Below are 16,798 nucleotides of genomic sequence, written 5' to 3'. Positions count from 1 at the left end.
AAGGCCCACTGTGCCTATTCAATGACTAATAACTGTGTTGTGGCCCTGCCTACACAATTCTGTGCCTGTAGTATCAATGCAGGGTGCAATGCTCTGCACCGCCGATTTTGAGAAAAAAAAAAAAAAAGCAACACAGCTAACAGCAGCCTGCACAGTACTCCACACAGTTAAATGTGGCCCTAGAAAGGACCGTTGAGGTTCTTGAAGGCTACACTCACTCCTAACACTCTCCCTGCCTAAGCACCACTTCTGTCCCTAATGCCAGGTGCAATGCTCTGCACCGCCGATTTTGAGAAAAAAAAAAAAAGCAACACAGCTAACAGCAGCCTGCACAGTACTCCACACAGTTAAATGTGGCCCTAGAAAGGACCGTTGAGGTTCTTGAAGGCTACACTCACTCCTAACACTCTCCCTGCCTAAGCACCACTTCTGTCCCTAATGCCAGGTGCAATGCTCTGCACTGCCGATTTTGAGAGAAAAAAAAAATTTCTCCACTGCTAACAGCAGCCTGCACACACGTAGATGTGGCCCTAAGAAGGACCGTTGGGGTTCTTGAAGCCTACACTCACTACAAACACTCTCCCTACAGCAACTCCAATAGAACAGCACTTTCCCTCAGCTAACTCACAAGGCATGTGTGGCGAGCCGCGGGAGGGGCTGACTTTTATACTCGGGTGACACCTGATCTCCCCAGCCACTCACAGCAGGGGGGTGGTATAGGGCTTGAACGTCACAGGGGGAAGTTGTAATGCCTTCCCTGTCTTTTAATTGGCCAGAAAAGCGCGCTAACGACTCAGAGAGGAAACTGAAAGTAACCCGAACACCGCGTGGTACTCGTTACGAGTAACGAGCATCCCGAACACCCTAATATTCGCCCGAGCATCAAGCTCGGACGAGTACGTTCGCTCATCTCTATTAAGTATGCATCATTAGTCTAAGAGACTAAACCTGTTTTGATTAACCAGTGCTGCCCACGTGAGCAACGCTGACCAGTCAGAGCAGCATGTAGTGTCTTAGACTACTATTACATACTACGCACAGTGTGCATCAAGTAGTCAGAGAAGCGGTTAGGCCATCTTTAATGGTCCAGGCTTGGAGAATCGCATTTAATGACTTATTAGCATTGCAATACCTGACAATTAGAGCTTTTGAACACGGCTTGTGAATATTCATGGTAAAACAAAATGTTTTTGCGAAATAACTTTGTACTTTTAGGCACAATAACCTAATATGATTTCAGCACTGCAATTGAAAACAATCCAATATTAGTTTGCAAGGATATGGGAAACTTTAACATTTCCTGTAGTTGCCAGGCTACAATAAAGTTTTAAAGTAAGGTGCACCAAAAAGTGCTTCAAATCGTCCTGTGCACCAAAATTTGCAAAGTTTTGCAAAAACAACTGAGCATGCTCTCTGGTATAGAATTAATTGGCTGAAGCTCTGGAATAAGAAGTACAATCTTGTGCTGCACCACAGGAGAGCACACGTACTCTGACAGAGAGCTGAGATGCTGCTGGAACTTTTGCCAAGAGAGGTGCAATAATCTGCAGAAGGAGCTGCTGGAGAGTGGCCAATGGCCACTAAACTGAGGGACCAGAGTCAACCTGGAGCTGTAAAAAGAGAAAGTCTAAGTTAAACCATCAATCTGATGAAAGTATCAGAGCTGCTACAAGGATCCAATGAAACTGTCACAGAGTTTTCCTTCTGACCTTGGACTAGCCTGGGGCAGTGGTAGTGGCAATTCCCACATGACAAACTGTAAGTGAGGCCGACCGCAATACCAACTCTATATGTGCACACAACAAGGGATGCTAGCAGGTGGTCAACAGACCTACTGGAGTATCCACAAACTGCACTGAGGAGATTATACTATTAGGCAAACTGCTATTACATGCACTGTCGCTTCTGAACTGAGATGTTATACAGAGGACCATGCATGAACTGGCGATTAGAAAGACATTTTCATCAGATATCAAACCCTGTGTTTTTAAGCAGTGATAAGGATAGAGTGTTAACCCTTTAAAGATGAACTCTGTTAAATGGGATTTGTATTTATGTCTAACAGGACTGATTTTTGTACTGCACCGTTGATCCTGGTTTCCAGCATATTATTACATATTGTATACAGAGTATTGTTTATCCTAGGTTATATTTAGCCTTAGTTAGTGATAAGTTCCTTGAAGGTCAAGGTTTAATTGCATAACAGTTCTTGCCATATTATTATCATTCATTTTTATTCCTGTGCTTATAAATAAATATTGTAAATGATGGTTACTCCATCTGCTGCATCGTATCCCAACTCCTACAATGCACCACCACTACCTGCGACACAGACTCATTAGACAGCCGTTTATACTGCATTGACAGAGTATATTCTAGAACAACAGCGTGCATAGCATAGAGTTTTTCTTCTAACATAAGGATGACATATAATATAATTTCCTTGTTTTACAGCCACAGTGCACACTTCCAGATGTGCTCATATGGATGTTCAGCAATGACAAGAGGGTGGCATATGCACGAATCCCAGCTCAAAATATCTTTTATTCTGTAGTAGAAGAGGAGAAAGGGAAGGACTGCAGCAAAATCTCTACAGTATATTTCAAGGTGAAAAAAAATATTCACATGTCATTGAAAATGATTTTGATATCTGAGTTCTATAATTGTAATTTACATTGCTTGTTTCAATTCTGAAGCCCAAGACTTAATATTGCTTACAACTCAGATGGGCAATATCAAGTTAATGAGAAAAAATGTGCATTCAAATTAATAAGTGGATATAAGATAGGAAAGAAACATTGCAAAATTGGATTTCTTTTCCATAGCAACAGTGACATTACAATTCACTTCTAGTAGAACTAATGTAGCATGGGCAATTGGAAAAACAACTGCCCCAATAGACCTCTTGCCATTTTATAATACTCCTTAAAGGATTAACTACAGTTTTAGTGGTTTGAGCAAAATTTTTTATAATGCAAAACCTAAAAAACTCCTACATAGACATAGAAACAACAGATAATCTGGCATGCATTATAATATCAATCTAATAGTATGCTTAAACTTCGAGTGGGTTTCGTGTGGCCTACTGAATGTAATACTAATTACCATATATACTTGAGTATAAGCCTAGTTTTTCAGCACATTTTGTTGTGCTGAAACCCCCCCCCCCCCCCCCTCGGCTTATACTCGAATCAGGGAAGCGTTAAAACCCCCCCCCCACCATACTCACCTCCCAGCCAGCGTCTGTGTCCCCAGCGGTGGTGCGGCAAGCTGCTTGAATTCCTGTGTTCCCGGCGGTGATGCGGTAAGCTGCTTGAATTCTCCCTGCTGTCATCCCCTGCTGTACTCTCTGCTCGGCTCTGTCATTCCCCGCTGTCAACGCTGTGATTGGATCGAGCGCCAGCCAATCACAGCCGACGCTGGATCATTCACAATTAGTGAATGGCATTCACTGATTGGCTGTGAATGATCGAGCGCCGGTTGTTATTGGCTGGCACTCGATCCAATCACAGTGCTTACTTACAAAGTACTGACAGATGACAGCCGAGCAGAGAGGACAGCGGGGAGAATTCAAACAGCTTGCCACACAGACACAGATCCCAGCTGGGAGGTGAGTATGGAGGGGTTTTTTTTTACCCAGTATATACTCGAGTATAGCTAGGCTTATACTCGAGTCAATACGTTTTACCAGTTATTTGTGGTAAAACTTATTGACTCGGCTTATACTCGGGAAGGCTAATACTCGAGTATATATGGTAATTTTTAACCCATTAAATTTCATTTTAACAGGAAGTGAACATTTACTTTAATTATCATGTAGAACAATAAAAAGGGCGGCACTCACCGAAACTCTATAACAATACAACAATTTATTACATATAGAAGCAGGAACACATGGAACGGCACGGTGAAATAGTCTGTTGCACCATGTCCTTCTATGTATTCTTGCTTCTATGTGAAAATAAAGAAATTGATGCATTTTTAAGGAGTTTCGGTGAATGCTGCACTTTCATTCTTCTGCATGAGGTTTGTCTGCTTTTCTAGTTCGGCTGAGCACCGCCGGTTACCGCATCAAGCCACTTTTTGAATAGATTTTCATCCATTGGGATCTGCCATCTGCTTCTTCCTTTACAAGGATTTACCTTAATTATTCTTAGATCCCAGGATCATACAATGGTGAAATCTTTGCAAAAGCTGAAATCTATCTGTGGCTTGGTGTGACCAAGTATTCAAAAAACAGCACCGCAGATCTACCAGATGATTACAAGCTCCTCTATGAAAGAAATGGGCAACTTATGGAATCTCCCACCCCCAGTCCACCAGTCCTGCTTCGGAGGGATGGTAAGTGAATCAATTTAGTATAATTGCATCCCCGTGAGATAGAAAGTAAGGTGCACTAGACTAAATATCTCCATAAATATTATGGAAAAGTCACCTAAGCACATTGATTTTGGCAGGATAGGTCAACTGTCGCATGCTTATGAGGGTTTATTTAATTTTGCTTTTGGTAACCTTTTCTATTATGGCCACTGGCCAAGGAAGGCAGTGCCATATCTCCCCTCTCATGGTCAGGGCTGTCGGCATTTCCTGTCCTCCTTACTCAACAGATGCCTCTCTCTCCACCCTGCTGTCAGTTCTGCCCATAAGTCTGCATGTGTGTGCTCCGTATGCCTCCTAACAGGTCATTGAGTTCACCCAGCTTTTTCATTCACAACCAATCTGGTTGCTTTCCTAGTTATTTATAGCACCCACCCTTCATTGGAGGGTGCCTAAGCAATAGGCTTTGTTAGGTTCTCCAAGGATGCTGTTTGATTCCTGGTTCGACCTGTGCCCGTTTACTCAGCTTTCCTGACTTCTCCTATCTTGACCTCGACTTATTCATTGACAACATTTTGCCTCATTGCCACTTGCCCTGACCCTCTGCTGTCTCTCCATTTTGTATGAACCATGGCTGTCCCGACCTTCCTATGTTATCGACTATGTCTCTGCCTATCCCTTCAGTACCTCACTATGGTGCCTCTGATCTGTCCGTGTCAGCTGCCACTGCACTAAGACTACTCTTGGGGTAATGGCCTAGGAGCTTCTACAGCTAAGACCAGATCCCTGAAAAGGGGGTTAAAGGGTGAAAACCAAGGGACCCCTAAATGCAGCCCTCAGTAGTAGTCCAAAGTCAAATCGGTCAGTGGTACAATGGGTCCACACCTGCTGCATGAAACTTTACCAGTGTCATGTGCATTAAAATTAAGTCATTAGTTGTCTTGTGAAGCATCAAATACTATGTATGTCAATTCTTCCAAGAAAAAATCCCATAGCTGTCAAGCAAATGCAACAGATTTACAAAATGCATTTGTTAATTCACTTCAACACATCAGTCTCCAGTTCTTACAGCTATTGTTTTCATCGTATAGTGCTCAGTAGGTGCCAAAGTAGCCAAATCATAATAAAACAGTTTTCATGTTCCAGATTACCGGTATTTCCAGCTACGAGCTCACATATACCAGGCTCGTGGCATTCTTCCTGCTGATGACAATGGTTTGTCTGATCCATTTGCTAGAGTCATATTTGGAAACTTTTGTCAGACTACTCAGGTAAGAATGAATAATGTGCTATGGTCAGTGGAAACATCATCAAAATTAATGAAAAAAAACAGAAAGTAAAGTGCAAAATTGAAATTTGTAATTGAAAAGGGGAATGTGTGTGTATGCCTCAATTTCCTTACCTGACTGGAATGAAAGGCGTAGCCTGGACCATGATGGCCACACTAACTTTTTACTTTCTTCAGACTGAAAATCAAGCTGATATATGTATGTAGAGATACCTACCCCATGTTATGACTAAGGAGAAGTGTATTAGGAATAATATTGACAATTCATAAAATCCAGCTCAGTTAATTACTAGAGATGAGCGAACACCAAAATGCTCGGGTGTTCGTTATTCGAAACGAACTTCCCGCGATGTTCGAGGGTTCGTTTCGAATAATGAACCCCATTGAAGTCAATGGGCGACCAGAGCATTTTTGTATTTCGCCAATGCTCGCTAAGGTTTTCATGTGTGAAAATCTGGGCAATTCAACAAAGTGATGGGAACGACACAGCAACGGATAGGGCAGGCGAGGGGCTACGTGTTGGGCTGCATCTCAAGTTCACAGGTCCCACTATTAAGCCACAATAGCGGCAAGAGTGGGCCCCCCCCCCTCCCAAAAACTTTTACTTCTGAAAAGCCCTCATTAGCATGGCATACCTTTGCTAAGCACCACACTACCTCCAACAAAGCACAATCACTGCCTGCATGACACTCCACTGCCACTTCTCCTGGGTTACATGCTGACCAACCGCCCCCCCTCCCCCCCACAGCGCACACCAAAGTGTCCCTGCGCAGCCTTCAGCTGCCCTCATGCCACACCACGCTCATGTCTATTTAGAAGTGCGTCTGCCATGAGGAGGAACCGCAGGCACACACTGCAGAGGGTTGGCACGGCTAGGCAGCGACCCTCTTTAAAAGGGGCGGGGCGATAGCCCACAATGCTGTACAGAAGCAATGAGAAATAGAATCCTGTGCCACCGCCATCAGGAGCTGCACACGTGGGCATAGCAATGGGGAACCTATGTGCCACACACTATTCATTCTGTCAAGGTGTCTGCATGCCCCAGTCAGACTGGTAATATGTACCTTAACAGTAACCGCGTTGGTGGTAATGTGGTGGTGACTGCGGACCTAGTAGCGCGGTTGTATTTTGTTGGTTTTCGGAATGTGGCCAGGATTAAGTTGGCCGTGGCGGGGGATGTTTTTGAGGCACTACGTGTCCTCTCCACGTGTCCGTGGTTATATGCACCTTATCAGTAACCGCGTTGGTGGTAATGTGGTGGTGACTGCGGACCTAGTAGCGCGGTTTTATTTTGTTGGTTTTCGGAATGTGGCCAGGATTAAGTGGGCCGTGGCGGGGGGATGGTGGGGGGGTCTCTTGTAGTGTCGGTAAAGGTGAAATTCTTGGACTGCTACCAGACGAACCAATGCAAAGGCATTTGCCAAGAATGTTTTCCCTGTTGGAGGAGGAGGGGGATGTTTTTGAGGCACTACGTGTCCTCTCCACGTGTCCGTGGTTATATGCACCTTAACAGTAACCGCGTTGGTGGGAAATGGCCTCGCCGCCATCATGTCTTTGGGAAGCCTCTGTTTCCACACCCCAGAGACATACCATTAGCAGCGGTATAGGCAGAGCCCATAATTCGTCACATTTCAGCCGTAGCATTAGGACAGGCCCCACTAACATATCACTAGCAGCATTATAGGAGGAGCGCAGTCTTCGTTCCATGTCAGCAATAGTAGCACTCAAGACAGGCCCCAGTAACAATTCCGAAGCAGCAGTATAGCGGGAGCACAGTCTTCGTTCCATGTCAGCAATAGTAGCACTCAAGACAGGCCCCAGTAACAATTCCGAAGCAGCAGTATAGCGGGAGCGCAGTCTTAGTTCCATTTCAGTAGCCTTAGTATAGCCAAGGCCCAAGTTACATTTATGTAGCTAAAGTGTAGGCCAACCCCACACACACTTCTGTACCATGAGTGCAGGCGAAGAACATACAAATTGCTATGATTACACTGTAGGTGAGGGCCCCAAAAAATTGGTGTACCAATAGTACTAATGTACCTCAGTAAACATTGGCCATGCCCAACCAAGATGGCAGGTGAAACCCATTAATCGCTTTGGTTAATGTGGCTTAAGTGGTAACTAGGCCTGGAGGCAGCCCAGTTTAACGAAAAATTGGTTCAAGTTAAAGTTTCAACGCTTTTAAGAGCATTGAAACATATAAAAATTGTTTCGAAAAATTAGATGAGTGAGCCTTGTGGCCCTAAGAAAAATTGCCCGTTCAGCGTGATTACGTGAGGTTTCAGGAGGAGGAGCAGGAGGAGGAGGAGGAATATTAGACACAGATTGATGAAGCAGAAATGTCCCCGTTTTGGATGGTGAGAGAGAACGTAGCTTCCATCCGCAGGTGCAGCCTACGTATTGCTTATGTATCCTTGCTGTCCGCTGGTGGAGAAGAGAAGTCTGGGGAAATCCAGGCTTTGTTCATCTTGATGAGTGTTAGCCTGTCGGCACTGTCGGTTGACAGGCGGGTATGCTTATCTGTGATGATTCCCCCAGCCGCACTAAACACCCTCTCCGACAAGACGCTAGCCGCAGGACAAGCAAGCACCTCCAGGGCATACAGCGCGAGTTCAGGCCACGTGTCCAGCTTCGACACCCAGTAGTTGTAGGTGGCAGAGGCGTCACGGAGGACGGTCGTGCGATCGGCTACGTACTCCCTCACCATCCTTTTACAGTGCTCCCGCCGACTCAGCCTTGACTGGGGAGCGGTGACACAGTCTTGGTGGGGAGCCATAAAGCTGTCCAGGCCCTTAAAGACTGTTGCACTGCCTGGGATGTACATGCTGCTCGATCTCCGCACCTCCCCTGCTACCTTGCCCTCGGTACTGCGCCTTCTGCCACTAGCGCTGTCGGATGGGAATTTTACCATCAGCTTGTCCGCAAGGGTCCTGTGGTATAGCAACACTCTCGAACCCCTTTCCTCTTCGGGAATGAGAGTGGGCAGGTTCTCCTTATAGCGTGGGTCGAGCAGTGTGTACACCCAGTAATCCGTTGTGGCCAGAATGCGTGCAACGCGAGGGTCACGAGAAAGGCATCCTAACATGAAGTCAGCCATGTGTGCCAGGGTACCTGTACGCAACACATGGCTGTCTTCACTAGGAAGATCACTTTCAGGATCCTCCTCCTCCTCCTCAGGCCATACACGCTGAAAGGATGACAGGCAATCAGCCGGTGTACCGTCAGCAGCGGGCCAAGCTGTCTCTTCCCCCTCCTCCTCATCCTCCTCATGCTCCTCCTCCTCCTCCTCTACGCGCTGAGAAATAGACAGGAGGGTGCTCTGACTATCCAGCGACATACTGTCTTCCACCGCCCCTGTTTCCGAGCGCAAAGCAGCTGCCTTTATGCTTTGCAGGGAATTTCTCAAGATGCATAGCAGAGGAATGGTGACGCTAATGATTGCAGCATCGCCGCTCACCACCTGGGTAGACTCCTCAAAATTACCAAGGACATGGCAGATGTCTGCCAACCAGGCCCACTCTTCTGAAAAGAATTGAGGAGGCTGACTCCCACTGCGCCGCCCATGTTGGAGTTGGAATTCGACTATAGCTCTACGCTGTCCATAGAGCCTGGCCAACATGTGGAGCGTAGAGTTCCACCGTGTGGGCACGTCGCACAGCAGTCGGTGCACTGGCAGCTTAAAGCGATGTTGCAGGGTGCGCAGGGTGGCAGCGTCCGTGTGGGACTTGCGGAAATGTGCGCAGATCCGGCGCGCCTTTACGAGCAGGTCTGACAAGCGTGGGTAGCTTTTCAGAAAGCGCTGAACCACCAAATTAAAGACGTGGGCCAGGCATGGCACGTGCGTGAGGCTGCCAAACTGCAGAGCCGCCACCAGGTTACGGCCGTTGTCACACACGACCATGCCCGGTTGGAGGCTCAGCGGCGCAAGCCAGCGGTCGGTCTGCTGTGTCAGACCCTGCAGCAGTTCGTGGGCCGTGTGCCTCTTATCTCCTAAGCTGAGTAGTTTCAGCACGGCCTGCTGACGCTTGCCCACCGCTGTGCTGCCACACCGCGCGACACCGACTGCTGGCGACATGCTGCTGCTAACACATCTTGATTGCGAGACAGAGGTTGCGGAGGAGGAGGAGGAGGAGGGTGCTTTAGTGGAGGAAGCATACACCTCCGCAGATACCACCACCGAGCTGGGGCCCGCAATTCTGGGGGTGGGTAGGACGTGAGCGGTCCCAGGCTCTGACTCTGTCCCAGCCTCCACTAAATTCACCCAATGTGCCGTCAGGGAGATGTAGTGGCCCTGCCCGCCTGTGCTTGTCCACGTGTCCGTTGTTAAGTGGACCGTGGCAGTAACCGCGTTGGTGAGGGCGCGTACAATGTTGCGGGAGACGTGGTCGTGCAGGGCTGGGACGGCACATCGGGAAAAGTAGTGGCGACTGGGAACTGAGTAGCGCGGGGCCGCCGCCTCCATGATACTTTTGAAGGACTCCGTTTCCACAACCCTATACGGCAGCATCTCAAGGCTGATGAATTTTGCTATGCGGACGGTTAACGTTTGAGCGTGCGGGTGCGTGGCGGCGTACTTGCGCTTGCGCTCCAACAGTTGCGCAAGCGACAGCTGGACGGTGCGCTGAACTACACTGGTGGATGGGGCCGAGGACAGCGGAGGTGAGGGTGTGGGTGCAGGCCAGGAGACGGTAGTGCCTGTGTCCTGAGAGGGGGGTTGCATCTCAGTGGCAGGTTGGGGCACAGGGGGAGAGGCAGGGGTGCAAACCGGAGGTGGTGAACGGCCTTCGTCCCACCTTGTGGGGTGCTTGGCCATCATATGTCTGCGCATGGTGGTGGTGGTGAGGCTGTTGGTGTTGGCTTCCCGGCTGAGCTTTGCGCGACAAAGGTTGCACACCACTGTTCGTCGGTCGTCAGGCGTCTCTGTGAAAAACTGCCAGACCTTAGAGCACCTCGGCCTCTGCAGGGTGGCATGGCGCGAGGGTACGCTTTGGGAAACAGTTGGTGGATTATTCGGTCTGGCCCTGCCTCTACCCCTGGCCACCGCACTGCCTCTTGCAACCTGCCCTGCTGCTGCCCGTGCCTCCCCCTCTGAAGACCTGTCCTGTGTAGGCGTTGCACACCAGGTGGGGTCAGTCACCTCATCGTCCTGCTGCTCTTCCTCCGAATCCTCTGTGCGCTGCTCCCTCGGACTTACTGCCCTTACTACTACCTCACTGCAAGACAACTGTGTCTCATCGTCATCGTCCTCCTCACACACAGAAAGTTCTTGAGACAGTTGGCGGAAGTCCCCAGCCTCTTCCCCCGGACCCCGGGAACTTTCGAATGGTTGGGCATCAGTGACGATAAACTCCTCTGGTGGGAGAGGAACCACTCCTGCCCAATCTAAGCAGGGGCCCGAGAACAGTTCCTGGGAGTGTTCCCGCTCCTGAGCAGGTGTCATTGTAGTGGAGTGAGGAGGCTGGGAAGAAGGAGGAGCAGCAGACAGAGGATTCGGATTTGCAGCAGTGGACGGCGCAGAACTGCGGGTGGACGATAGGTTGCTCGAAGCACTTTCTGCCATCCAGGACAGGACCTGCTCACACTGCTCATTTTCTAATAACCGTCTCCCGCGTGGACCCATTAATTGGGCGATGAATGTGGGGACGCCAGAAACGTGCCTCTCTCCTAATCGCGCAGCAGTCGGCTGCGACACACCTGGATCAGGAGCTCGGCCTGTGCCCACACCCTGACTTGGCCCTCCGCGTCCTCGGCCGCGTCCACGTCCTCTAGGCCTACCCCTACCCCTCAGCATGCTGTATTATCAGTGATTTGATTTCACAGGCAGGAAATAAATTGGCGCAAGACTGCAGGCCAAATATAATTTTTTCCCTTTTTTTACACCAAAAGGACCCACTGCGTATATTCAATGAATAATCTAAGTTTAATAACTGTGCTGTGTCCCTGCTAATGTGTCACAGAACTTGAGGGTAGCAGAGTTATTAACTCTGGCAGAGCAGGTATTTTTTTCCCAATTAAGGAAAGCAAATGGCGAAGCCAGCAGTAAACTGTAGCTGGGTGCGTCTGATTTTTTAACGTTGTACACGCAGCTCACACGTGTCCACAGCCCTTAGGACGGACAGAGGCAGGACAAATAGATTTCGGTTCCCTTTTTTTACACCAAAAGGACCCACTGCGTATATTCAATGAATAATAACTGTGTTGTGGCCCTGCCTACACAATTCTTTCCCTGTAGTATCAATGGAGGGTGCAATGCTCTGCAGAGGCGATTTTGAGAAAAAAAAAATATGCAGCACAGCTAACAGCAGCCTGGACAGTACTGCACACGGTTAAATATGGCCCTAGAAAGGACCGTTGAGGTTCTTGAAGGCTACACTCACTCCTAACACTCTCCCTGCCTATCCAACACTTCTGTCCCTAATGCCGGGTGCAACGCTCTGCAGAGGCGATTTTGAGAAAAAAAAAAAAAAGGCACTGCTAACAGCAGCCAACACACAGGTATTACTGGCCCTAATAAGGACCTTTGGGGTTCTTGAAGCCTACACTAACTGCTATTTCTCTCCCTACAGCAGCTCCGGTACCAGCAGCACTGTCCCTCATCTAACTCACAAGGCATCTGAGGCGAGCCGTGGGAGGGGCCGACTTTTATGTTCGGGTGACATCTGATCTTCCCAGCCACTCACAGCAGGGGGGTGGTATAGGGCTTGAACGTCACAGGGGGAAGTTGTAATGCCTTCCCTGTCTTTCAATTGGCCAGAAATGCGCGCTAACGTCTCAGGGAAGGAAGTGAAAGTAACCCGAATACCGCATGGTGTTCGTTACGAATAACGAACATCCCGAACACCCTAATATTCGCACGAATATCAAGCTCGGACGAACACGTTCGCTCATCTCTATTAATTACCTGTCCAGATTTGTAATGTAAGGTCTACACTAGAGATGAGCGAGTATACTGGCTAAGGCACATTGCTCGAGTGAGTAGTGCCTTAGCCGAGTATCTACCCGCTCCTCCCTAAAGATTCGGGGGGCGGTGGGGGGCGGGGAGCGGCGGGGGAGAGTGAGGAGGAACGGAGGGGAGATCTCCCTCTCCCTCGCCTGCTTCCCCCCGCTCCCCGCCGCAACTCACCTGTCACCCGCGCCGGCCTCCGAATTTTTAGAGACGAGCGGGGAGATACTCGGCTAAGGCACTACTCACTCGAGTAATGTGCCTTAGTGAGTATACTCGCTCATCTCTAGTCTACAGCATGTTACCTAACAATTATCTCTTCAAGCAGCAATTGACAGCAACTTAGATCTAGACTAGTCTAGATTGCTAAGCAGAATTTTCACTCCTGAAGCTTGGGTCTTCCTTAGCTTAGAAAATTGTTTTTAACTAGAAATCCTCTACAAACTTAGCTTGTTCAATTTTTCGCAGCATTGCAGTATAGACCATTTCAATTCTGTCTTCCATATTTACATGGAATGGTTAAAACAGATATAAATAATGTCCATTAAATTCAACCAAATGACAGGAGAGGATGTGGAAGAAAGGACTTAGATAAAATTTAGAAGTGTGTTTTTACCCTTATTAATCCCATGTAAGGTAATTAACCAGCCTCCTTATTCCAAGTGGTGAGGAGACTGGATCAACATTAAAAAAATTATTCTACAAATTATGTAAGCATTAATGTTGTTTTCTCTAAGAAAGCATCTAAGCCTTTTTTGAATCCATTAACTTTTACTACTGTGATTGGTTCCTAAGATAGACTATCCCAGAAATACACAGTTCTTATAGTAAAGAATCCTTATCGCCTCTAGAAATTGAAGCTTTTCTTCTGAAAATGGAGGAAGTGCCCCATGTCTTTTGAGAGTTTTTCTTTCATAAGGAAGAACTTTTCTCCATATTTTTGTATGGGCCATTTATATGCTTATACGGGTTAATCATGTCCAACTTATGCCCCATTTAGACAGAACAATTATCATTTAGAAATCATTCAAATGAGCGAAACTGAATGCTGATTGTTCAGTTTAAATGCAGGTAAATGACTGAATGCCGAGCGTCAATCGTGAGGTTATTGCTCATCATTCACTTTCAGCCGGCATAATCATCATGACTAGTGCAAAAGAACTACACAATTCTCAACTAGAATTGTACAGTTTAAACAGGCTGCACAAGCTGGTGTTGATGTTACCAGTAGAGATGAGTGAGCATACTCGCTAAGGGCAATTATTCGATCGAGCATTGTCCTTAGCGAGTACCTGCCTGCTCGGAAGAAACGGTTCGGCTGCCGGCGGCGGGCGGGGAGCGTCGGGGGAGAGCGGGGAGGAACGGAGGGGAGATCTCTCTATCCCTCTCTTCCCCCGCTCCCCCCTGCTCACTGCCACAACTCACCTCTCACTCACGCCGGCAGCCGAACCTTATCTTCCGAGTTGGCAGGTACTCGCTAAGGACAATGCTCGATCAAGTAATTGTCCTTAGCGAGTATGAGCGCTCATCTCTAATTACCAGCTCATCTATTCAGGCAAACGAGAATCGTGAGTTTCTCGGCCCATGTAAAGGGACCTGTAGACATATCTTCTCAAGACTAAATAAATGTAATTATTTTATGCTTTCCCTATAATTAATATCCTCCATACACTTTATCAGTTTCATTGTATTTCTTTGTACTCTTTTTAATATAATAATCTTCCTTAGGTGATTAATGAGACTCTAGCCCCAATGTGGAATGAATTGTTACTCTATGACAATCTCCTGATGGATGGGAATAAGGAAGACTTGAAGAATGACCCTCCAGTTATCATTATTAATATATTTGACCAAGATACATTTGTAAGTATAATGTACTGGATTAAAGTTAAAAGCTTCAGACACTTTAGGGAGGAAGGGGAGATTTTTTTTTTCACTTTAAGAGTGTATGTTGGGCTGACAATTTTTGCAGTAGGACTTCATTAAAAATGTTTCACTTTTGCCTTCTGTAGCATTTACTGTTACGTCCATGCTTAGTATTTACCCCCAGAATGGACACAAGGCAATGTTCACAGTGGACAAATTAACACCTGTAACTCCCACGTAAAACACTACCCAAACACAAACAACAGGGAAAAAGTGGAAATCTAGCCCTAACAGCCAGAAAAGGAAAAAAAACCCTGCCTAAAGTTGGGCAATCGCCCTGATAGGGACAGCCCTACGCTGGAACCTAGGGGCCACCTACACTTTCCCTAGATGGAAACAGGAAAATCTAAAAAACAGATGGTAACAACTATAGGCATCAGCGGTGATAACAGTACTCAAATATACAAATAATGCACCAGCTGCTTAACTGAATCAGGATGACAACTCCAAGGGAAATGTGGACTAGACCAACTTCATCACATGAGATAATCAGCGTTTAGTGAGAGCAGGGGTTGAAATATATAAACCCCCTCTCAAATAGATTGGCCAGCCAAGGAAAACACAGACCACCTAGGGGAATTTTAACATACGACTCCCAATAATCCTGAATCAATGACAAGGGAAAACAAGGAGATGACAAACGTACAACCACAAAATGTCATAACATAGCTCAGACTGACCTAGTACTGCCAGTCTGTTTCCGGCTCATGGACGGTATACTATGGACCTATCGTGGCCATCGAGCCATGGCATCTACATATCACTTTATTTAAACACTGTAGTCTAAATCTCAGTAACAGATCTGTTAGTGTGCTGGACTCATGAAGCCTTATCTCTTCTCTCCTGCACTTTTTCAGTAGCTAGTTTATGACACAGCACAGATAAACGTTGTTCTTAAGTTAGCTTATAAAAATGTGCAGGAGAGGAGAGATGCGGGCTGAATACCAAGTGTCAGTCCAGCACACAAACTGATCTCTTATTGGTCTGCAGTTTCTATACACAGTGATATGTAGAAACTGCAGAAGACAAATGGTGCAGCATAATTAAACCCCACTGTAAAAATGATTGTCAGCTGAAAATACATGCATTTAAGTGAAATCAAGACCATCCAAAAGGTGTATATAGCCTTCAACCCAATGGATGTGGAAGGCTGCATTTTTTAAATTTTCAGTGTGGAAGGACTGACATCCTCTAGGTCCAAGTAATAGGTTTAGAACTAATAATTAACTATTGTAACAACACGGGGGTTAGTGAGTACGCCAAGGGTCACTTTTACTTCTTGGTTAGTTTATTCACATAAACTTTAGCGGAACAGAAACGTCTGGGTCTCCAGAAAAATGATAACATTTGCAAAGTCCTTTCAATATAATCCTCCACAGTCCCCAGGAGGAGCAATTAAGTCCACAGCTGCCAAACAGTAACAAGTCTGTTCACCTTCACAGACCTGTAGTAGTCCAGAAGCGCAGCTCATCACCATGCCGTAGCGTCTCCAGACCTCAATCCCAGGGCCAGAGTTCTCCAAGCGTCCCACCAGGACAATGTCTCTCCCCCTGGTCACAGCGTCTCTCTCTGCTTGCAACAGGAGTCAGGTTGACCAGAAGTCTGGTCACAACACAAGTCTGGTTCTCCCAGACACACACACCTCCTTACTTACTTCCACCTGTCCCTTTACATAGCTTGCTGGTTCAGGTGGAAGAACTGGCCTGGAGTATTATTGGACCGATCTACATCCCAGAAGCTAACAACCACTGTGACATACATCTTCCATTCCATACCATACCTGTGGGTTTTTTTCCTCTTGTCTCAGGCACCAGACTGACTGTCTGCTGCCCCCTACAGGCCATTCTCTGTAGCGCACCCCTACACTATTTAAACAATTAATGCAATAATCTTGTTCTTTGAAATCTTTGTTTTCTAATGAATAATGAGTAATGATGATTTTCATAACATGAAATTTGTATAAGAATTTTTCTACAAATTGTAGGGGTCACCTGAGTTTTTGGGTCGTGCCTTCGCTACTCCTACTGTAACACTGGTAGAAGATGAAGATATTGAAGGAGAAGGTCCTAAATATACCCTACCACAATTGCAATTCTTTGACATCTTTAAGGGTAACATGGCTGCTGGAGAGCTAATAGCTGCTTTTGAACTTATAGAACTGGAAAACAGAACATATATGAAAGAGGTAAGTCATATACTTGGAGTATGGGTGTGCCTTTGTCGAGTAAAATGCGAACATTTTATTAATGTTGTTTGCCAGTTTCTTGGCACAAAATCATGCACCAAGATGTGCCAAAGTATTCGAAACAACATACTCCTCAGTC

At 46.8% G+C, this 16,798-nt stretch overlaps 1 protein-coding gene across 1 annotated transcript in view; it reads left to right on the top strand.

Annotated features, from left to right (window-relative positions):
• The window catches only part of LOC136588664 (fer-1-like protein 4), a 123,755-nt gene that overhangs the window by 70,429 nt on the left and 36,528 nt on the right, over positions 1 to 16,798 (top strand). The window contains exons 22-26 of the mRNA XM_066588059.1: positions 2,455 to 2,607; positions 4,158 to 4,341; positions 5,464 to 5,588; positions 14,277 to 14,411; positions 16,459 to 16,659. Coding sequence (XP_066444156.1) covers positions 2,455 to 2,607; positions 4,158 to 4,341; positions 5,464 to 5,588; positions 14,277 to 14,411; positions 16,459 to 16,659 — 798 coding nt within the window. The remainder of the gene's footprint in view (positions 1 to 2,454; positions 2,608 to 4,157; positions 4,342 to 5,463; positions 5,589 to 14,276; positions 14,412 to 16,458; positions 16,660 to 16,798) is intronic.

This window comes from Eleutherodactylus coqui, chromosome 13, assembly GCF_035609145.1.
Source record: "Eleutherodactylus coqui strain aEleCoq1 chromosome 13, aEleCoq1.hap1, whole genome shotgun sequence".
Taxonomy (NCBI): domain Eukaryota; kingdom Metazoa; phylum Chordata; class Amphibia; order Anura; family Eleutherodactylidae; genus Eleutherodactylus; species Eleutherodactylus coqui.
Note: the sequence above shows the minus strand (reverse complement) of the source record. Positions and strands in the feature narration are given on the sequence as shown.